This window comes from Plectropomus leopardus, chromosome 19 (genome assembly GCF_026936395.1).
Source record: "Plectropomus leopardus strain MGB_pleo_1.0 chromosome 19, ASM2693639v1, whole genome shotgun sequence".
NCBI classification, from domain to species: Eukaryota; Metazoa; Chordata; class Actinopteri; order Perciformes; family Serranidae; genus Plectropomus; species Plectropomus leopardus.
Window position 1 is genome coordinate 26,445,413 of NC_142194.1, and position 23,343 is coordinate 26,468,755.

The following is a 23,343-nucleotide window of genomic DNA, read 5'->3' on the forward strand; positions in this document are numbered from 1 at the left end:
TGACTCTGGATGGTTGGGTTGGTTTGAATTTAGGGCAAAGAGGACAGTGATAGAGTCTGCAGCAGGTCGTGCAGCGCTCAACTGCATGTTTTGCACCTGAAATAATGATGGAATGATGCATCTACAAAAGACAGAAAAACAGTTCCAAACATTAGCGTCATGGTACTTAAACTTGAATTCTAGTAATATACAGCCAGCAAAGTCTTTGCCAGAGTTGTAAAAGTTTTAATTTCATTTGTATTCTTTTTTCAGTTTAGTTTAGTTTCAGTTAGTTTCCAGAATGGGTTTGCCCATTTAGTTATTATTGTATGTATTGTTTAGTTTAATTTCTGTTAGTTTCAGTATTAGTTTTTTAATTTTTATTTATTATTTTTGTAATTATAATATGGGGGTGTTTGTCAGGGGCAAGGTTGAACAAGTTCAGAATAGATATTACAAAACAAACACACTTTGTGATAACTGTCTAAATAAACATATGCACGAATGCCTTCTCATACCTTTTCTTTTAACAAATTTGACCAAAATGACGAAGACTAAAACAAAATACATTTTCTTTGTATTGTTATTTTTATTTTGGTCAGTTTGTCTTAGTACACAATTTCCTTACAGTTAGTTACCTTTTTCCAAAGTTTCGTTTTAATTTTAATTCAGTTAACAAAAATGTTTTTCCACACATCTTTTTGGTTATAACCTTGGTCTTTGCACACTATTTCAGTACAAAAACAGCTTCTTTTTCTTCTTCTTCAACACATTTTATGTCAATCTACTTTACACCGAAAAACTTTAAATCTTTATCTTCTTTTGGACAACAAATAACAAACCTGAGCATCATAGTCAAGACAAATGCAGACCGATGCCCTTGCTTAACTCTTTTTAAAACATTTAACAAAGCCAAACACACGCGTACATATCAACAATTAGCTTACATTAGCCACTGAAATTAGCCGATCAAACCATAAAACTTTTGGGAGCTAACGCTAGCCACCGTTGGTGTAACTATCTTTAAACAGAACAAATATAACAATATAAATGGCAGACCCATGCAATCAAACAGTTTTCGCTGTTCTGGATGATGCAAATTTAGCACCTACCCTTGTCACATGTAGCGTAGTCAAAGTAAACGCGAAAACAACATCCTTTGGACGGCGTAAAAAACTCTGTCACTTCCTGTGCTGACAGTGGAGGCGTTGGTTTTTTTTTTTTTACCTCCAGCATTGCAAACACTGATATAAAAAAATCTGCTATCAGTTAACAAAGTTACTTAAACAAAGAGTTTGTGATAAGAAGCTGAAGCTGGAGGAATTAGGCTGGGCTGTATGACAGGTTACAGCTATGTGACTATAGCTGGGAACTTTCGTCCTAGCAACGCGGAACAAAAATAGTGTCGGACCAAACATAGACGAGAAGTTAAATGAGCATTCGTAGCAGAAAAAAATCATTTCTTAAATAAATTGGCGCCAGAATATATTGTCGCCGACGGCAGTGGATACACGAAATGGACGATAATATTTCAAAAGGTAGCGTAAATTGTGAGTAACTAACTATTCATTAACATATAGCTTCTACTGCTGGAAACACCGAAGTTTAGCTTAGAGCTAGCCAAGTTAGCTAACTGTTAAAACAGTCTTTCATATTGAGGGAAAATCCGTTGTATGTCGTAAAAAGCATTCTCACTTTTAAGCCAATGTCATCTTTACATCTTATTTTACTGTTGACCCAAAATGTTATATGGAGAGGAAAACATACTGTCTGATATTTCTGAAGTCTCACACCGCTCATACTTTCCATATTGACCGATAATTTAAATCAGCGTTTCGTGTGCAAAACTAAACAGATAACGTGGGTTTTTTTCAGCTTGTGGTTGTTGTATATAAGGTTATGTGGAAGCCCCATACCACAGAATTCAAAATTGTTCCTGTAAATAAAAGAAATTGTCTCAACGTTTTTACATTTTGAAACTTTTGCTGTAATAGCTAAAGCTGAAAATATCAAGGAATACAACCCAAAACATCTACCCTAATTTGAAGTATTTTTCTTATTTTGCACAGTGAATGAATATTACATACACTGAAAAGCATTGTATTTCATGTCTCCATCTGCCGGTGGGCCGTTACAATAAGAGTATGCAGAATATGATGTTAGTTCCACTACAGAAGAGATTTGATTATCACTACAATTGGGTGTGGATAAAAGTGTATCGATATCAGTATCAGTTATTGGCTAAATAAGTTGTTATATATCAACATCGGAAATCGGCAGAAAAGTCCAATATTATGCATCCCTACAAAAAATAGAAAAGTGAAACAGCTGGAGCCTCTTGTCATTTTCCTGCAGTGGTAGACTTGTTGGGCTGTTCGGATACAGCTTCCCTTTTTCATACTTTCAACCACACTTTGAAAAAGTCAGTGTTGTGATATTTGTGCGTAATCCAAAAACCTGTAGATATCCAAGTCTTTCAAAATATTTAAAGTGGGTTTGTTTCTTCTTTTTGGCGTGCATCTCTACTGGACAGCCTCAATAACGGTTAGCGAGTTGGTTGGAGTACAGCGTATCTATGACAACGCCCCCAGTTTATAGGTGTGTTTGGAACGCGCTGTATATGTCCCAAATAATGCTTAAAAAACCTGAATAATATCAGCATATTCCACATGTCTTAATTGGAAAATGCTAGATTTGGAAAAAGGCCTGATTCAGAATATGTATATAGAATATGTTTACACGACCCTCATCAAATTCAGGATATTGTCAAATATGAGATACCAATGAGATATTGCATTGATATGTGTGCATGTAGCTATTGTAAGAAGTTGAGGTCAGTTTAAACAAAAACTTAAATATTTAATAAACTCAACCCTTTGAAACCTAAGCAAATGAAATTCTTTCAAACACACTGAAAAAAGGCAGTGAGCAACAAAAGAAGAAATGACACAAGAATGAACGAGAAAACAGTAAAAAGTACAAGAAAATTACGCGATAATTAGTAAAATAAATAAATAAATAAGAAAAAAGCAATAGTAATAAAACAAAGAGACAAACAATATGGAGTAAAGTGCTTAAAAATATAATAATTCTGACCTAATTTTAAATATGTTATTATGATTTTCCCCAAGTTTTTTTCTTTTTTAAGTAGATACATTTCCCTAGCTTTTTAGAAAATTATTTAAATGGTTTTTTTTTTCCAAATCTACTAATATCTTGCAATTTGTTGAACATCATTTCTTATCAAAGTGCTCATTGCCTTTTCTCATGATTTTGAAAGAAATCCAGCCAATTTGTTCAGGTTGCAGAGGTTTAGATACTGAAAGGTGACTGAATGCACCTGATCTGACACCCAGTGCCTAAAACCGAACATGTTAACAATCTGAGATGTGTTCAAATTGGCTTGATTTCTTTCAAAAACAATGAAAGAAGGGGCGTCGGGTGGCCCAATTTACTCAGGGTTCAAAGGTTTAAATACCTGTGACATGCATCTGAAAGCAGCACAAGGAAATTGATGTTGTTCAAGGTTTCAAAGGGTTAAGTAGAGATTTAATATCAGAGAGGTTAAAAATTCAGAGCACTTAATTGTCTGTCACATAGTGATAGAAAATTATCTTCGGTTAGGAGCTCAAACAACATGCAAAAACATTCACACCCATTAGACTCATAAAGTCACACAGAAATGAAGTCATAGTGAATGAAGAGAATCATTGTTAACCCTTTGCTGTTTACATTCAGGCTCTCCTCTTCCGCTCTCCGCTCTGCGACTCCTGGTCCCACCAGTTCGACTGGTCTCAGCAGCGATGTGGCAGACCGTACAGCGGAAAGTTGTGGCTGATTATGGGATACTTGAGGAGTTTGTATCCATGGTTACAGACATTGTTCCAGAGCTACTCACCACTCACCAGAGGGCCCAACTCATGCTGGGCCTGAGAGCGCGGGTGAGGACAGGCAGGACCCAGTTATTAACCTCTAATAATCACTGTATACCAACTGGTTTTACCTTAACACACTTTTTTTGCACTTCTGCTGAGGTATTTAAGAACATTTATTAAATCTGTACATAGTGGCTGTATCACTGAGGTTATTTTGGTGTGGAATTCTCCAACCCCAGGAAAATACTTAAAAAAAAAAAATGTGGAAATGCTTCTAAAGCTTGACTAAAGTTATTAAGTGCAGCTAGCCATTCTAAATTAAAAGTTTTGAGGAAGTGTTGTTTTTTGTCACTGTGGTTTTTGAGACACTGTTGCTTTGTGGTTTCAGCTAATTTTGGAGTTATGTCAGTTTGAAGCGTCTGTTGACTTGCAGCTTGTTCAGCCACACTTGGACAGAGTGCAAATGCTCGTTGACGCATGGGTAATGCAGGTTAGTTTATTGACTGATGAATGTATTTGATGTTTTTTAATTGCTGGATTTTTCTGTGTATATATTGTTGTATTGTTTTTTTTATACTGCAGACACTTAAGTCTAAGGCAGATTTCCTACTTGGACTATAAAGTCTATCTAAAGTGTAAGATATATTATATGTATATAAAGATAACATTAAGGTGTCTTTAAAAATAATCATACACTTGACCATGTAAAGTGCCCATGTCATTTTCATGCTTTTCTCATGTTCTGCAGGCTGGTGCTGCTAATATGGAAGTGCGCCACTCAGAATTTGTGGATCTAGTTAAAAAGTTGCTGAAACATCCGGACGAAAGGGAACACTTCTTTCAGGTCAGTGTTACTGTTGCATCCCAAATTTATTCTGTTTATACACATAAAGATGTAGCACTAACAGGCCATCCACATATACTGTTTAAATGGAACCAGCAGAATTGTAGGAATGACTTTTGCTTTGAGTACACATTAAAGCCTTTGCACTCTGAGTCCGCTTTTTTTTTGGATGCGTTTTTTTTAACCCTTTTGTAGCTGCATCAGTCCAAAGAAGTGATGGCGAATGTTTCATACTGATGTTTTCTGAAGATTTATTTGCTCTCCTCTTTGCTTCCTCATCGTCAAACAAAAAATAAAAGGCGTAAAAGCTTGAAAGACATACATTTTCCTCTCAATCTCAATCTAATGTCCATCAATAAGCTGTCCAATTAGCATCACAAACTGTCCTCAAATGAAATGACCAAATACACACCACCAACTCCACGTAAGGCACATTTTTTAACCAACTTTCTTTAAGTACCATTGTGACACATTTTTATCAGATTTTTTTTAACCCCTTTTAACACTTTATTTTATTTTATTTTAACACCAATTTTTACTTTTTGACTTCATGAACTTAAATGATAATGAATTCATAATTGAAACATATACAATAACATATCAATTAAACTCTCTCTGAGAAGGATACACAGACGAATCAACATCACTTTTCTTGTGCTGCATTCAGATGCCTCTCCCAAGTATTTAAACCTATGAAACCAGATCATGTTGGTTTGATTTCTTTTGAAAGCATTGCAAACTACTGCAATGCAACAAACTACTGCAAATTTCAGGAATTGCAGGAAATTAGCAATTTACTAAATTATTTTTTTTAAATCGAGGGGAAAATGTCTAGAAAACTATATTTCCAGTTATCATAGTTATACATATAAAATTAAAATTAAGATTAATTCACAGAATCGTTAGCATTTTAAGTTTTTTTCCATTTATTTATTTATCTATTTTTTTTCTCTTAAAAAAGTGCATTTTTTAAGCAATTTTAGTTTTCTTGTACCTTTTATACTTACTAATTTCTTCTTAAATTACTTTTACTATCATTTCTTTCTTCCTATGTTTTTCTTTTTTTTGTTAAAGAAATGAAGCCAAAATGCCCAGGTTTCAAAGGGTTAAAGCTGTCATCTGAAAAAAAGATACACACAAAACCCTTGCAGACTGATTATGATGTGTTTTATTGTTCTATTCACTTCAAAAATCACAATATAAGATACATTTGCTTCCTTGCCTCTCTCCCCCTGCCTGAAAAATTAATGACAGATGAAAGCTTCGAACCTATGAACCCTGATCAAGTTGGTTTGATTTCTTTTGAAAGCTGGGGAGAAATGTCCAGAAAACTGTATTTCAGGTTATCATAGTATGTATTTAAAATTTTTGTTGCATTTTAAAAGTTTTTTTTTTAACTTTCCCTTCTTTTTTTGTTTTCTTTTTCTTTTTGCTAAGCCCACAGGTCATAACACATCATGAGGTCATATTTATTTTTAGACATGCAACAATTTTGGACAAAAAAAAAAACCAGTTAGTGTGCAAAGACCTTTACTGTCCATGCATAACCTTGAATGCATGGACAATAATGTACACCAAATGTATATCTCTAATGTATAGTGAATGAATGTATACTATTGAAGTCAGACCAGCTCCCTGGCATCTCGCTTCTTTGAGATCTTTTATTTCTGATTCTTGGCAGTCACTTAAATTTTTCTCAAATTGAAATATGCGTCATGTCTTACAGAAAGTTTTCCCTGAAGAGTTCGGTTCCACATATGATGGCGCACTTCACACCTTAATGTGGATGTTTCTGTCCAGACTTGACCAGTTTCTTCCTCTTCAAACATTCCAACAAGTACGTAAGTAATAGATTAGAAAATGTACAAGATCTTTTTGATATCAATGCAAAGTAGCTTTGAACTTAAGTGTTTTTATAGAGGTACGTTTCTTTGACCTTCTTCTGCCCTTTTCATTCCATTTTTTTCAGGTTGCCTCCATGTTTGGTGAGGCGTCCTCACTTCTGGAGGAATGTATGGACTCTGTGTGTCAGTGTGAGGAGCTCAAAACCCTGCTGCAGTATCAAAAAGACCTCAGCCAACTGGAACACAATGGTAAGCACGTATAGGTCCTGACTCCTTTCAATAACTCGTGGCTTTATGGTAGTGTTGTAGTACTCGAGATAGGTCTTGATCTGGAGGCAGACCCACTTTAAGAGGGTCTCGGTCTCAGACATAGCAGACTCTAAATTTTTAGGGCTGTCAAAGTTAAGGCTTTTGAGAATCCAACAATAGTTTCTGTTTCTACTGTTTCTGGCCATGATAAATAGTGTTGGGCCCTCAGTCATCAAAAAGACACACACACACAAAAAAAGGCTCAAAAAATTTTAAAGAAAGAAAAACTACCAAAAGATTTTAAAGAAAAAAAGACAAAAAACACTGAGGGAAAAAATGACAAAACATTTCAAAGAAAACAGTTCCCAATAAAAAAAAGAGGGAAAAAACACCAAAAAACAAACAAAAAAAAAATTGCCAAAAATTTGAAAAAAAAAAACAGTCCCAGTGCTTAAAGAATTATTTGACATGCCTGACCTTTATTGCACCCCCCTTTCCCCTTTCATAAAGGACAAACAGTCCCTGACAATGATAAAAAGCCTTGGATACAGAAATCCGGGCTAAGCCCCCTATTTCTTTAAATCCTGGAAACACCCCTGAGGGTTACTGTTTTTCTTTTGTGCTCATGCCTATTTAAATAAAGAGAAAGCATCGTAAAACATCATAGAAAATATTTCAGTCCAGGTCAAGAGAAAAAATCTAGAACTCTTTCGGATATTCTAACAATCACCAGCTCTGGATTGGTTAAAATAAATCCTTCAATCACCCATTTACATGTTGGATATGAATGTGTTACATAGAGTAGATGTCAATGTTTCATCTTTTTCACCTTTTTATTGCAATGCCTTCTCTCTTTTCAGATGGTTCCTTGGATGGTGCCTGCATCATTTCAGCTCTTAAACTTCCTTCTATAGAAAGAACATCTCATACAGCACAGGTAAAAATAAACACAACCAGAGACTATCAGACAAGTGAGATACAGGAAGATGAAACTAAACAGACTTCTGGTGAAAATGAGGCGCTTTTGGGAGACGTTACAAGACAGGAAGAAAATGTTATCCGTCTTCAGAGTCAAGCGGAGGATGCTACTCTAAAACAGTGCAGTGTTCGGCTAAAAAGACTGGACACGCTGCTGCCTTTGCAGTCTCGACCTGTGAGACAAAACAGAGGCCTGAAGTTGAAAAAGATTCTTTTGGAAGAGAAAAGAGGACTTTGCAAAGAGGCTGACAAATCAGCTTCTAGGCAAACAAAACCGTCAAAGAGGGTACTTTTACACGTCTCTGAAAAAGATTCAGGCGGCTTCAGCAAAGAGGACTCCTCTTATTTGGCTCCCATTGATCAGTGCAGTGAAGACGACTCATGGTCTTACTACTCAGAGGACTCTTGCCGCAGGACTCCAAATAGTAGTCCCAGCGTGGCGGATTCATGGTCCAACTACTCAGGTGATGGGTCTTCCTTTGTGACTCCTGTCAATAGTTCTGCTGAAGCAGATTCGCTGTCTAGCTGCTCAAATGAGGACCCTACCTTCATGGGTCCTAAAAATGCGTCAGCTCCCAAAAGAAGGCAAGGCATCTCTGACAAGAAAGCCAGCACTCCAAAAAAGAAGCGAAAAGCGCAGTGTTGTATCTGCAAGCAGCATGTCGATACGACCCTTAGAACTCACATGAAAACCCACTTTCCCACTGGTGACTACGCCTGCCCTCGATGCGACAGCAGGTTTAAACTCTTCTCATCTTTGAAGCTGCACTTGAACAGAACCTGCTATGAGTACGGCCGGCAACAGGTAAATCCACTCAAGACGGACGAAGCTGAGAATCCTTACAAATGTGACGGATGTGAAGAGGCATTCAGGTACAGAGTTTCCCTTGAAAGGCACAAACTGACTCACAATAAACTCTACTGCAGTGTGTGTAGGAAGGTGTTACGGGATGCAGCAACGTTGGCAAGGCACAAGGCCTCCCATACCCTGTTTCAGTGCAACCGCTGTGACATGACCTTCACTGTTTTTAAGCCCTTGCTCAGGCATTGCCAAAACATCCATAAAATCAGCAGACCATTTAAATGCAACTATTGTCCGAAAGTCGTGTCCAAGCTTCGCATTTTAATAGCGCACGAGTGGAAACATACGGGTCATCTACCTTTCCAGTGCGCGCAGTGCGGCTTGAGATTCAAAACTGATGGAGATCTCAGTTCCCACGAAAGAGTCCACACAAGAGACAAACCCTACCTGTGCGCAGAGTGCGGCAAGACTTTCTCCCAGAAGTCCAACCTGCTGCGCCACTTGAATTTCATCCACAGCGAGTCTAGAAATGAGAAGAAGTACACTTGCACCGAGTGTGAGAAATCCTTCAAAGAGAAAGGAGCCCTGAAGAAACACCAAAGGACCAAACACTTGAATGAATTGTTCCGGCATCCGTGCCCATACTGTGGAAAGATGGTCTCCGCGTCAACCATGGCGAGACATAAATTGATCCACACAGGAGAGAAACCTTTCAAATGCTCTGTGCCTGATTGTGACAAGTACTTCAGGTCGACTTCTGAAGTGAAGAAGCATGTCCTCATGCACCATTCTACAGAGAGGCCATATAAATGTGACGTCTGTGGGAAGGGCTTTGTGAAAATGTGTTATCTCAACGCACACGCTAAAATTCACTCAGGAGAGAAGCCATTTGTTTGCCACATCTGCGGCAAAGCTTTCCTCAAGCACTACGGCATGCAAAGACACAAAAAACTCATTCATACATTTGAAACGCATTAACGCTGCATGGTAGGAGCTAGGCATGGGACGTCAGTATTTGTTCAACATAGACAACAATTGCCACCCATGTGAACATTCCTTTTCCAATTATTTTTACTATTTAAAATCAGTCAAATCTTAATACATTGTAGATTTGCATACATTATATGGCTTTGCTTAGTGCCTTCTTGTCCCGCTGCTTTCTATCTGCTTATCATTTGACACTTCTAGATTATTGCTGAGGGAGTGCCAGCTCTGTGGCAGGGTTTGTGACAGTTCATCCACACACACACGAAGATAGGGCTAACTTTTAGCATCTCACAGCTAATGTTACCAAATGATTTCTAAATTGATGCGCTTGGTGCCTTTATTGCTTCATATTCTCCTCCCATCCCTTGCTTCATGGATCTCTGAACGCATGCATTATATTATATTAATGCCTGTATTGTGTAGAAAGAAATCAGAAACACATCACAGATTATAAATTATTTATTTATATGGTATAAGTGCCACAGAATAATTTGAGTGTTGAAAAAACTTTCAAATCCTAACTATTTGTTTAGTTTCAAATTTGAAAATGAGAGGATTGTTATTATTACAACTAAATGAATAGACAACAATTTGTCAGTTTTCTAAGAGTGAAGTTATTTAATATTTGGGAACACTACCATGTTTAAAAGTGAATTTATTGAATATTTTTTTCAATGAAATTCTCCCATATTACAGAAAAGCATGTTTCCAAACATGGACTGTGGTGCCATACTATAACCTAAAGGAGACCATTGATGTGTGAAGTGGTTTTAGGGACACCACACTGTATAAAAATGGTCACCAGTGACCAAAATTGCTTTGAAAAGACTTTTTCTTCCAACTAAGTTGTGGTATAACATGAGATTGTTGATGTAAACTTCATAAAAATTTAAGTTATTTAATATTTTTGTAATATCTTTTTTTATGTTGCACTTTGTAGACTCTCTATAAGCCCTCATCTAACAGCAGGCTGAACATAGAGAGCTACGTTTTCTGTCCAGCTCTGCCTTTTTTGATGAAATGTAGCTTGTTGTCTGATTGGAAAATAGGCGTTTGTGTTTTATTGTTTAATTTATGAGTGATTGTTCTGAAACGCTTAAATCTGAGTTAAATCTTTCCAGCTTTCCCCGAATTGCTTTAGGCTAACAGCTGCTGTACCGTCTTACCTGCACTGTGCACTGGCACTGAAACTGTTAGTGGTACAGAGCTAGAGGTTATAAGCTAATATGGCTGAGAAATACACCATAGATCACTGCTACTTGCAGTGAAACACAATGGCATACACACAGTGAGAGCCATGAAGCCCCCTGAGATTCCTTGCTTTAATAGATAGATATAATACAATGACTAAGTACCTCATACAACACAAATTCAAAGAAATCCAAATTACCAATTTAAAGTCTGCAGTGAAAATTTTAATCCCTGTGCAAAAGCTAAGTGAAAGTAAGTCAAAGTAAACTAAACGTTATTTGGGTGGGGTCCCTGGGAGCCCCTTGAACTCTGTTTGGAGCCCCTGCTTGAAACTATCATTCAGACTGACATTTCAGCGCAGTATCTAAGATCGTTTCAACTAATCACACACATACATTCAGTGACGTGGACAAATAAGAGCCGAGAATTGCAGAAAATAATGTATATATGTTTTATTCTGTAACCCATATGACACTCTTTCGGTACAAATGTTGCATTACTTTGTGGCACATTTTAGTCTGTTGTGCAGCACTGATTCGAAGTGAGACCATGTAACTTTTCAAAGACTTGATAACATCGTTCTCTTCCAAATAAAAAGTTCAAAAGCAATACATTGCACCGTGTGTAACTGACACCGTCAGTTTGGCAGCTTTATGGCTTTTTTACTTGTGCTACAGTTACACCATGTTTTTGCATTAAAGCTGCACTTATCAGTATTTTACATTAACAATGGGACAGTTAACAACATGTAATGTGAAAGGGGTCACTTGTAAAGACAAACTCATGGGGAATTATCACCCAACTTTGTGGTTGGCCTCAGCTCTATGGGTCCTAAAAGTTTAATTTAGGATCATTGTTTTGATTGCTGCAGCTATGAGATGTTTTCACTGAAAAATGTCAGACCTATTAAGTTAGCAAATAGCTAATGATGCTCAGGAGTTGGTGGTACCCACAGTGGGCCCCCGGGCACAGCGCCAGGCTGTGACAACGATTTTACACAGTGGCCACATGTGGAATTACAACTTCAGGGTCCTTCATGTGATTCCATCGGCCAAGACTTTTTCCCATTGATTTAAATTGCGAAAGACACGTCTGTAAATCTTTGGATATATTTTCTGAAATCATTTCACTATTGCGTTTTGATCCATTCGGTCCAGTAACATTTCGAGAAGAGCAGCATGATAAAATCATTTTTACATACATTTAAGTTAGCGAAGGACTAAACCAGAAGTCTCTAGTCCGCTTGCTCTACAGACCCCACGATGTGTAAGATCTGGGTAATTTCATGCTATGGAAATCAATCTTTTTGGCTTCACGCACCCCTAAGCAACTTTCACAGGAATAAATAAACTGCCAACACTATATCCAGTTCTCTTTATACCTTCATGGACCACAGACTGTGTAGAAAGATGCATGACGTGACAGAGACCACATGACCAGAAACACGACTCCAATGATAACTCTAATGTTCCTGTATGTGTAAATGTGCACAACTATTTGCCATAATGCTTTTACTGCGTGGTCATTTGTGAATGTTGCATTTTTAAAAGTCAATAAATGCAGCTTTAACCCTTTCAAACGTTAGCAAATTGTGTGGATTTCTTTCAAAAACATGGGAGGAACGCAATGAGCAACAAAAGAAGAAATAACACAAAAATTAGAAAGGGTGGGGGTCTGGCGGGAAAAGTCGATGGAAATGACCTGGGAAAGGTTATTAAATATATTAATTCTGTGACATAATTTTAAATTTTTAATTCTGATAAATTGCCATAGTGCTTTTAAAAATAGATTTTCCCCTAGCTTCTTTTTTTCAATGAATTAGTAAAGAACAAAAAATAACTTGAAATTGTATTTATAATAAAGGAAAAACAGGAAAAAAACCCAACTAATTACCTGAAAAAAAGTTTTTTTTAAATAATATAGTATTTTTTAACTTCATTTATATACATAATTTTATATATATTTTGCTGCAGCTTTTTCCCATATTCATTTTTCCCTGGCTTTTTAAAAATAATTTTCTAAATCTAATTTCTCACAACTAGTGGAAAATTTCTCACCAAGCTGCTCATTTTTCCATGTTTTTGAAAAGAAATCACACCAATTTGCTAAGAGTTCAAAGTTTAAAAACACTTGTTAAAGGTGTCTGAAAGCAGCATAAGAAAAGGGATGTTTCAAAGGGTTATACATTATTCGGTAACTTGCATCTGGTTGCTTTAAGAAGGCTTGCGAATTACTTTTGTCATCACTAATAGCAGGTAAAAAAAAAAAGCATTAAAATACAAAAAGCCCAATACAGAATGGTTCAATCAATCATGTGCGCACACTGATCCTTTGCATTAGAGGTTAAATTAATGAAAGTGCAAATTCATCCATGATTACTCCCATTGCTATTACAGAACAATGAAACACTAACAGTAAACACTTCCCACAGAAAACAGACTTTACAGAACGAACATCGACAGCATAGTGATATGTCTCTGAAGACGTAATCTTCAGTGAGGGCTGACTGCCTTCAGGGTTTTTTTTTTTGCTTAAAAAGTCGAGGTATCACTGTCACACGAGATGGCTGGTAAATGTAGGAACTACAGTACAGTACCTGAGCTTCACAGCTGACTCACCATATTCTAAAGAAACACGAGCAGAAATATTGAGTTTTATGAGTGAGGTTTATGAAAATTGCACTAAACTCCACCCAGGATCAACCCAGCGAGATAGAGTTAGCTGCATAAAATAACGGCCTCTGAAAAGTCCCACAGTGCATTTTAGTATTCAAGCAGACTCCTCAGAGGCCTTGAGAACAAAAACTGCATCGTCGAGAACGTAGTAATCGTTGTACATGTCCCCTTCACATAGGTATGGCAACCGCGTCACAGCCTCCACCTCAAACCCCGCCCTCCGGAACACATCATTGGTCAGGTTGGTGACTTGCTCCTCCCATGTTTTGCCTTTGATTCTGATATGTTCTTTGGGTCGCTGCCATCTTCCTCCTGAGAGCAAATACACACGATGTTTTCATTTGGATCACAGGGGAAGTAGTAAATCACAGGAAAGAAGTGGTGCTGATTCCCAACTCACCGACTTCCACGTATGGCTGGAAGGGAAGCACCGCAGCCAGGATGAGTCGCCCTGTGTTTGGGACTAGCGCTAGCCGGATATCCCGCAGGAGAAGCAGAGGGTCGTCACAGCGGTCCAGTAGGTTCAGACAGCTGATCACATCATACTGGAAACCAGTGTGCTGCCACTCATCAATACCCAGCAGCCTGAGAACAACAGAAAAACAGTTACATTTAGGGGTGTTTTTAGGATTTGAGGACTTTGGGTGCTGGGTACCAACCATTTTACAATAAAAATAGTAAAAAAAAAAAAAAAAAGTAATTCACACCAGGAATTGTTTTTGTATTTTTAGTATACATAAGGTGACAGAGTGCATACAACAGCATCAAAATAGAGCTTGTTTAACAAAAAAAGTGCCAGTGGAAGATCCCTGCACCCCCTGACAGAGGTGCTTGCTAAGCCCCTACTGTCCCAAAATCCTAGTAATGTCCTAAAATCCTTGAAACCTAGAAACATGCCAAAATCCTAAAAAAAAAAAAAAAAGTCCTAAAATTCTAAAACAAGCCCTAGAAATGTCTTAAAATCCTAGAAATATCCTAAAATCCTTAATATGTCCTAAATCCTGTAAATGTCCTTAAATCTTAGAACTGTCCTAAAGTCCTAGTAACATGATTAGGGCTACTGCAACTGGCTCCTGGCTTTTTTCAAATGTGGCCCCTAACCAAAGCATGTTTATCTCTGGCCTACTCACTTGTAATTCCTCCTCTGTAGATGCCATTTCATGGGTAAAGACACTTCAGTTGCATAGACCTCTCTGAAATGGACTCCCATCACCTCTGTGACGCCTCCATCCCCAGCTCCGAGGTCCAGGAGTCTCTCAGCCCTCCACTCTGGGCCGATCCGGAGGAGCCGCTGGAACTGCTCCGCCGAAAACACAAACATGGAGCCGCGGCCCAGAAACCTGAGACAGACAGTGCGTCAGAGTAAGATACACCACAGGTGAAACAGAGACAGAGACGTGTCCATACTGCTCACCCATTGATGGAGGTGCGTGAGACCAGCGGGCTGAGGACAGTTGATACAAAAGAGTGGTAGAGCTGGGTGAACAGCCAGCCGGACTTCTCCACGCTCCGCTTTAGAAAAGCCTTGGTGCCCGAGTCCAGGTGGCTCTGGACAAACAGGGGTTGCACTGATTCTCCGAGCAGGTCAGGACCGCACTGGTACCACTAAAGCCACAGCCAAGGAAAAGAACAATCCAATCGATCAATCATTTATTTGTCACGTGAAATTATACAAACTACAACTGAAATGTGATCCTATCAGGTCCTTTAACTCCTTTTTTTTTAACTGTAAGACAAAGAAAGAATTTAAAGGGATAGTTCAGGTTTTTTTGAAGTAGCGTTGTAAGAGGAACTTCTCTTTAAACAGCGTATTACATGCAGCAGATGTCAGTTGGCTCGCCCCCCGTTTGGAGAAGCAGGCTGAAGTCTGACATGGAAGCTAAGCAATGTACTGCTGTGGATGGGGTCCGCACCTATATGGATTTTAGCCACCTCAAAAAAAGCCTGACCTAAAAAAACAAGTATTAATTTGTTTACGCTGTTTTTAGAATATTTTCACGGCTTTGTTTAATATCAGACAGCGATTGCCGACAGGAAAATGAAGTAATTTTACCGCTCTCTTTAAAGCCAGACTCCACTGAGATAAACAGTGATTTTACATCACCGAACATGGGAACTACTGCTCTACCACTGCCTTAAAAAGTGATGTTGTTTGTGTTATAGTCTGACTTTGGCGTCTAAAAGGGTTAGTTTGGATTCACCGAAGTCACACAATAACACAAACTAACTGACCGGTCAGGGCAGCGGTAGCCCAGCAACTCCTGTGTTCAGCGTGCTAAATTTGGTGTTTTTGTCAATAGAGTCTGGTGGCTTAGATGTGATCTGAAGGCGCTAACGGCTTTCCCACCGAAATGGGCTGTTTGACAGCAATTTAAAGTGGTGAAAATACTCGCAATGTAGTGAACACAGATTTTCTTCTTCTTTTCTTCTTTTTGGATGGCTTAGATGTGTTTTGTTGTTGACCCCCATCCACAGCAGTACACTGATTAGCTTCTTTGTTAGACTCCAGTCTGCTTCTCCAAACTGGGAACATGCAGACTGACATCTACAACAGGGATACTCAACTTGCTTTGTTTGGGGGCCACTTGCAAAATGACAGGAAGCCAGGGGCCAGTCGCAGCAGCCTTATACATGTTTCTACATGTGTCTTGAATGTTAGGACATTTCCAGTATTTGAGGACATTTCTTGGATTTTAGCACATTTTTAGTATTTTAAGGAAATTTCAAGGATTTTAGCACATTCCTCTGAATTAAATACATTTCTAGGTTTCAAGGACCTCTGTCAGGGGGTGTGGAGGATCCTCCACTGGCACTTTTTTTTATAAACAAGCTCTTTGATGCTGTTTATGCACTCTGAGATGCATCATTACAGAAGCGTCAGCAGCAAAACCATAGTTTCCCTTTTGTACAGTGCACCTGTTGGGCACTCCTCTCTTGCTGCTGCGTTTTTTTTCAGGCATTTTTTGGGCATGCATAAAAGTTAAAATATTTTCTACTTTTCCGTTCAAGGTGCAGAGTCGCACCGTTCATCAGTGTCACTTTTGGCCACGAGCAGCAGCCCTGCTCCACAGGTGTGCCCAGCTGTTTTCCCAGATGTGCTTCCAAGGCACTTTTGGAGCGGCCGCACCTGGCAGGATGCGTTTCGGTGTAATTGCTTCAAGTACACTAAAAGTGCAAGAAAAATTCCTATTTTTATTGTGAATTAGTTAACGTTTATGGGACTCTGCACCCTTTCTGGTGGATGGAGGGCAGATTGGGCCCACAGGCTGTAAGTTTAGTACCACTGTCACTGATCCACTGTATGCAATACACTGTCTGTGAATAAGTACCCTATACAGCCCCACTATCAAAATATCTATCCCTTCAAGAAGCATTTATAAGGGGGAACTTGAAGACTTTGGATTTAGGATTTGGATCTAAACACCCTCCATTTTTACCACTTTTTCCTGCCGAATTCCGTTTAAAAATGTGACAAATCTAAATCTGTAGTTTGGTAACAGGAAAAGGTGCACACACGTGAGTCTACTCTTCGAAGGTGGATTGACTCACGTCTGTCCCTTAAAACGGGCTCCAAGTCTGACCAAGCAAGCTCCTCCACCGGACCGATTCTCGCATATTTCCTACCTCTCGTGTCTCCGCCGCGGCCGCCTCGTTCTCGCTCACCATGTTGAGAAAGAGTGAGCGGACCAGCGGGCTCCGGGCGTACTTCCCCGTCCACATCCTCCTGACGGAGAGCAGAAAGGCCACGTAGCCCAGCACCCACGCTACAAAAAGCAAAGTCCTCAGCTGTAGATGACACATAACGAACAACAAGCCTAAGCAGAAAGCTGACACACAGCTGGTCGCAGTCTTGAAGCAGTCAATAGACACTGAGCTGTGCTTAATATTAGATGATGCTAAAGGAGCTAACGGCAGCCAATTGTAAAGCTACACGCCGGGGCATGTCTCCACTTCCAAGACAACAAACAAACCAACCTGAGGGTGCGGTGGATTTAACAAAGCCGCCTGCTATTTACTCGCCATCTTAGTCTTGTGAATCCATTGTCATTTCTTAAAAGTACCACTACAATCTCCCACCTGCGTGGACTCTGCCCATTATGACAACAAAAACTCACATCCGCATATTCCGCATTTCCTGAGTTACAGCTAAATGTATCCCCCCGGAACTAAATGCGTCCCCGCTGTTTGTGTTAAACTGCCACCGTTTATTTCTTTTGCTGAGAAGAATTAATTATCTACTGGAGCCGAAATATGCATCACATGTCTGAGAAGACAGGTAGCACATATTTTTGCAAAAATATTTCATCATATTTTATCATGTGACATTGTCGCCGTGGGCTTGTTCCCCAACCTCTAAAATAGCCCGCGGAATTACCGTAATGTTAGTTTGTTTTCAATCCTTTACGTAGCGCATTCAACAAAGAACTGAACATTTGAGATACTTATTACATTATTTTTCTCTCTAGTTTTGGTGCACGAGTTAATTCTTGCTGTTAGCTTTGTATTTGTGTTGCGCAGGTGTGTTTCTTGTCAGTATTACGGCTCATTCAAACGTCGTATTCATAATAATATTACTTGCTTTTCCCTAGCTTTTTAAAAAAAAATTCCCTAGCTTGATAAAAATATAGATTTTTTTAATCGTAAACATTTCTTGCAGTTTTTGAAACATTTATTACCAAGTTGCTCGTTGCCTTTTCTTCCACGTTTTTGCAAAATATTATTTCCAAAAGGTGCACTGTTGCAATAAGTGTTGCTGCTTATCATTGACATATCCCAGGCTGTGATAGTAAAAAAGAAAATCAACTAAGGATAGAATTTCTTTTTGTGTGTGTGTTTGTTTGTTTTTTTTCCCATCTAAAAACATTATTTTTTTAAAAAAAAAACCTGTCATTTGAAGGGTTAAAATTTATAAATGACATTCATGATTAGGGCTGCTTAAAAAACTAACAGAAAATAATATTAATGTGTAATTTTTTTGAAGCTTGATTCTGAAAAGCGCATTTTGTACACAATTTTGTGTATAGAAGTTCCGAAATACCAAAGACCTTCTTCAACCCATTATTTTCTTTTTAGGTATCATTCTGTTTGTATCTATATATTTTTTACTCACATCACTACTTTTTAAACAGCTAAAGTAGTTAATCTCTCATTCCCTAGCTCCCCCTCTGCCCCTGTCCTGTCTGCGCCTCCTGGTCCCGCCACTTCGACTGGTTTCGGCAGCTATCTGGGAAACTGTCCAGCAGAAAGTTGTGGCCAATTATGGGCTACTAGATGACTTTGTGACAGCAGTCACCAAGATCGTCCCAGAGCTTCTGAATCACCGACAGAGGTGTTTGCTGAGCCTTGGCCTTCGGGCTCAGGTACTATATGAGAAATTTGGGATAGTGTGATATTTGATTGCCTTTTGCAACCTACATGCCATTCAGAAACACCAGAATACAAAATATTGGCTCGTCATGTTAGACTGAAATTTAACAAATATGCCATTGTTACAATTTTTCTTGCCTTTAGCTGACACTGGAGTTGTGTCGCTCAGAGCAGACAACAGATTTTGAGACCATTCAGCCACACCTGGATATAATCACTTCATTATGGAACACAGAGGTACTTTTATATTTAGTTCAAGCTCTGTGTGGTTACTATTATAACAAATGATGACCGTATTTTGCTAACTTATGACGTATATCACAGATAAGCGACTCAGGGGATCGATCGTCTGCATCGAAACTCCTTGGTCTTATTCACACCCTCCTTGAAGACCAGGAGGAGAGGCAACACTTCTTCCAGGTAGGTGTAACTTGCTGTGTGATTTTGAGATAGTTTTATCCTGACTGTTCATCAGTGTTTACCAAGATCACTTGCTCAATTTTAGGATGTTTTCCCAGTGAGATTTGGAGACAAGTACTCCGAAGACATACAGATGTTTGTGGAGATATTCCTCTTGCAGCTTGACAAGTTACTTGCTGTACCAAACTATAAACAGGTAATTTACAATTTTAGCAAACTGTGCAGTGAAAACTAGACTCATTGCAAATATATAACAATATGAATGGTTCATAATTTTTGGTAAATATGCATATCTGCTTTCTTTCTGAGTGACAGTGAAGTACATTAGATTGATTTCAACCCCAAGTCAATGCTTTAAAGATCCAGTATTGAGGATTTAGGTGTATATATTGGCAGAAATGGAATATTATATGTTTGTTTTCTTTAGTGTATAATCACCTGAAAATTAGAATTGTTCTGTTTTTGTTAACTTAGAATGAACCATTCATATCTGCAAAGGGAGCAGGTCCTTTTCTACAGAGATAGCCATGTTCGGCAACCATGTTTCTACAGTAGCCCAGAATGGACAAACCAAGCACTGGCTCTAGATCGGACCATTTGCATTTTTGCATTGGCCACCATAGATTGAAGTCCCTCTGTGACAAGCAGTGTCAAATCTTTCTTTGACATGAAGCTGCTTTATTCTGTGTTTTTACCAGTTTAAATCAATGGGTCCATTCATTTTGAAGAGGAAGAGACCTCTGCGGATGATACAGCTTCTGCTAAAAACCTCCAGAACGTCTGGATCCTAAAATGATAGTTCGCCCAAAAATGCAGATGGAAAGTCAGGTGAAGTTTTATAGTCCACAAAATACTACTGGAGTTTCACGGGGGGAAGGCGTTGCACTCATCTCCCAAACAATTGAAGCAAATTGTGACCAGTAGTAGACCTCTGTGGATAATTCAGCTCCTCGTTGTAATCACTTGGTCCAATTTCTTTGTAGAGGAAGATTATTCAGCTGAACGTTAAAACTTCCTTAACACTGAAGAAATTCTTACGTGTAGAAGTCAAATGTGGTTGCATTCTGCAATCTTTACCATTAAACACCACAAAATCTCCTTTAACACACGAGTAAGTATGGGGCTGGAGACAGAACCCCAGCCACGCCTTAGTGTAAAGAATGGAAATGGAAACAACTACCCTGGCTCTGTCTAAAGTTCAGAAATATACTTATCAATACCGATAGACCAAAGAAATGAACAAACTCTCAAATGTAAATTGCTTGTCATTCTTGGAAAGAAAGCAAGTTAGCATTTCCCTAAAACCCTAAACAATTACACTGATATGATCTTTCTCATGGGCAGGTTGCCTGTATGCTCAGCGATGTGCCTTCAGTTCTGTCCGAGTGTGTGAAGTCTTTCTGTCAATCTCAGGAACTTAAATGTCTTCTGGAATACCAAAAAGATATAAGTCAACTAAATGAAAATGGTAAGCATTTTGTACAGTTTGGACAGTAAACTGACATATGATACAAATTCACGGCAGTTATTAAATGAGTGAAGGCACTTGGTTGTTTTATCTAGTGGTAACTGCATGTCTCTCAAATTTTCAGATAATCAAACTGTGGGTGCCAGCATTTGTTCAGCTCTCTGTCTTCCACATTTGACAGCCACCTTTACAGAACATCAAGAGACACCGCTTGAAGCAAATGTGCTAAGTGATTACATGTATGCATTTAACAAAGAACTGACAGTGGAGACTGCTACACTGAGAAAAAGGGCATATGATTTTAAGATGGAGAGTGAAGAATCAAAGAGCAGCGAGACAGAAGCCAAAGGTTTGGAGAATCAGTTGGTCAACTGTGAAGAAGTAGAGGATGAGATCTCATACTCTGTTCAATGTGTTGAGAATGGGGATAAGATGGGTGTAGACTCTTGTGCCATGGAGGTCCAAGTTGGTTATAATGTTGAAATTCTTGCTGATGAGTCTGTTACCACAGAGAATAAGCCGTCTGTTGAAAAGTCTGTGATGGATATCAGAGAGGACGAAAAAGTCCCGGAATTAGTCAGAACCAAAGGTGACAGTGAGTTCAGTGTCATGAGCCCTATTAAGACCAAAAGCCACATGGAAGAAGAAAGCAAAGCAGTCAGTTCCAGCACAATAATTTCTGAACAAGTGCAAAACAACAGCATTTCTAATGTAGTGCTTTCACCTGTACTGTGTGCACCTGTTGTGATTGCATTCCAGAGACCAGTCAGACAACACCAAGGTCTGAAGGTAAAACTTTCGGGAACATCCAAAAATGAGCAGTCAAACAGTGATCCTCAAGTTCCATCAACCAGCAAGACTTGTCCCACATGTGGTAAGACATACAGTCGTGCGTCCGATATGAGACGCCATCAGAGGACCCACACAGGAGAGCGGCCTTTCCAATGTTTGCGGTGTAAGAAATGCTTTCAATTCCAGTACGACCTGAAGAGACATGAGTTAAATGTGTGTCGAATCATTGTGCCACAGCTTCAGAGCTGGTCCTCTGAGGTATATGAAGACACTCAAAACCCACAGCAGGGAGGAGTTTATAACCAACTCCGGACTCTACCTTCAGATGTTAGGACTCAAGAAATGGAATGTCTGGTAGATCAGAAACAAGTAGAAGCTTCTTCTGAAAAGGGAGTGCCTCTTCCCACCCAGCAAGATCGTCAACGATTCAGCAGTAAAGTTCAGTTAGGAGATATAAAGGAACAGTGCCAGGAATCTCATCAGGATAATCAGAGGGGCAAGGAATCAAAGGGTTTCAAGTCGAAAAATAAACACAAACCCGCCGATACTTCCCTGTGTTGTGTGGAATGCAACAAGTCATTCCCAGACGCAGCAAGACTAAAAACGCATAATCTGAGACACAAGCCTTGTTCGTGCACCATGTGTGGTGAGATTTTCAAAGGTTTCGTAAACCTCAACCACCATTATGTCAAAGTGCATAATTTCAGAGGACCTTTTCCCTGCACTTTGTGTGAACGAACTTACACAGACTTGAGAGGTCTGGTCAGGCACGAGAGGTTCCACACAGGCGAGCTCCCTTTCAAATGCTCCAAGTGTTCAAAAGCGTTTAGTTATGCATCTGCTCTAACACTACACGACCGAACTCACACAAAAGAGGCTCCGTTCCTCTGCTGGGACTGTGGGAAAGGCTGCAAGTCCAACGCTGCTCTGAGAATCCACAGGCTGTGTTGTCACAGCAGCACCAAGGAGAAGCGCTTCTGCTGCGAGCACTGCGGACAAGCTTACGCGCTTAAAAGAAGCCTGGACCTCCATGTGGCTAAACTACATACTGGTGTGCGCTACCCATGCTCCCACTGCGGCAAACTGTTTCGAAGTGCGAGTTCATTGACGAGACACGATCTGACCCACACAGAGGAAAGGCCCTACTCATGCATCGAGTGCAGCAACAGTTTCAGATCGTCATCAGAGCTGAAGATACACACTCGCTATCACACCGGGGAAAGGCCATTTAAGTGTCAAGAATGTGGCAAAGGGTTTGTGCAGTCGTATTACCTTACTGCACACATGAGGATGCACACAGGGGAAAAGCCGTATAAATGTCTGACATGTGACAAATGTTTTAAAAGCACAAGTATTTTGAAGAGACATCAAATGACCCATACAGGAGAGAAGCCCCATAAATGTTCAGCCTGTGAAATGTCCTTTAGTCGGACAGAGCTTCTAAAAGCTCATGTGAGGAAATTTCATTAAGTCTGTGCAATTTGTTGAAGTAAGCTCTAATTTGCCTTTCAATAAAGGCTCTTATTAGTATAGTTTGTCTCGATGTTGTCTCGGTTTTAATTCTTGGCAATATCACATTAGTTATTAAAATGTCAAAGTAATGTGATCACTTGCCCAGTGTTATTCAAAAATATCATATTTGTTCTGTATTTAAACCTAATTCTAGATAGCTGGCATACAGAGAGGGAATAACAGAACATAAGTATTTTTTTTTTAATTCCATGATTTTTCAAAAAATTAAATGATTTTACTGATTCACCAACTTTTCCAGGTTTCCATGATTGTGTTACCCTGGTCAAGGGAGTATATATTAGCCTTATAACAAATTAAACACCCAGGTAGCAATTAGTTCATGAAAAGGTATTACAGCAT

The 23,343-nt window shown here is 39.1% G+C and overlaps 3 protein-coding genes across 6 annotated transcripts; 2 read left to right on the forward strand and 1 right to left on the reverse strand.

Annotated features, from left to right (window-relative positions):
* Nucleotides 1-1,222: 1,222 nt before the first annotated feature.
* LOC121959199 (uncharacterized) lies at nucleotides 1,223-11,358 on the forward strand. 2 transcript variants are annotated; one of them, XM_042508420.2, is made up of 7 exons: nucleotides 1,223-1,529; nucleotides 3,718-3,920; nucleotides 4,243-4,344; nucleotides 4,603-4,698; nucleotides 6,425-6,535; nucleotides 6,668-6,791; nucleotides 7,652-11,358. In XM_042508420.2, exons 1-7 carry the CDS (start codon nucleotides 1,496-1,498, stop codon nucleotides 9,547-9,549), a joined length of 2,568 nt encoding a protein of 855 aa, XP_042364354.2. In that variant the 5' UTR covers nucleotides 1,223-1,495; the 3' UTR covers nucleotides 9,550-11,358. The 2 variants fall into 2 exon arrangements, with proteins under 2 accessions (XP_042364354.2, XP_042364355.2); XM_042508421.2 differs by having other exon boundaries at nucleotides 1,223-1,517.
* On the reverse strand, nucleotides 11,187-17,539 carry mettl9 (methyltransferase 9, His-X-His N1-histidine). 3 transcript variants are annotated; one of them, XM_042508423.2, is made up of 6 exons: nucleotides 17,400-17,539; nucleotides 17,049-17,188; nucleotides 14,839-15,029; nucleotides 14,555-14,764; nucleotides 13,825-14,009; nucleotides 11,187-13,736 (listed from the first exon to the last, which is right to left on the reverse strand). In XM_042508423.2, exons 2-6 carry the CDS (start codon nucleotides 17,142-17,144, stop codon nucleotides 13,519-13,521), a joined length of 900 nt encoding a protein of 299 aa, XP_042364357.1. In that variant the 5' UTR covers nucleotides 17,145-17,188; nucleotides 17,400-17,539; the 3' UTR covers nucleotides 11,187-13,518. The 3 variants fall into 3 exon arrangements, with proteins under 3 accessions (XP_042364357.1, XP_042364356.1, XP_042364358.1); XM_042508422.2 differs by having other exon boundaries at nucleotides 17,049-17,210; XM_042508424.2 differs by lacking the exon at nucleotides 17,400-17,539 and having other exon boundaries at nucleotides 17,049-17,385.
* LOC121959119 (uncharacterized) lies at nucleotides 17,540-23,001 on the forward strand. Its single transcript, XM_042508304.2, has 7 exons — nucleotides 17,540-17,700; nucleotides 18,582-18,784; nucleotides 18,936-19,028; nucleotides 19,116-19,211; nucleotides 19,297-19,407; nucleotides 20,556-20,679; nucleotides 20,804-23,001. Exons 1-7 carry the CDS (start codon nucleotides 17,676-17,678, stop codon nucleotides 22,939-22,941), a joined length of 2,790 nt encoding a protein of 929 aa, XP_042364238.2. The 5' UTR covers nucleotides 17,540-17,675; the 3' UTR covers nucleotides 22,942-23,001.
* Nucleotides 23,002-23,343: the final 342 nt, after the last annotated feature.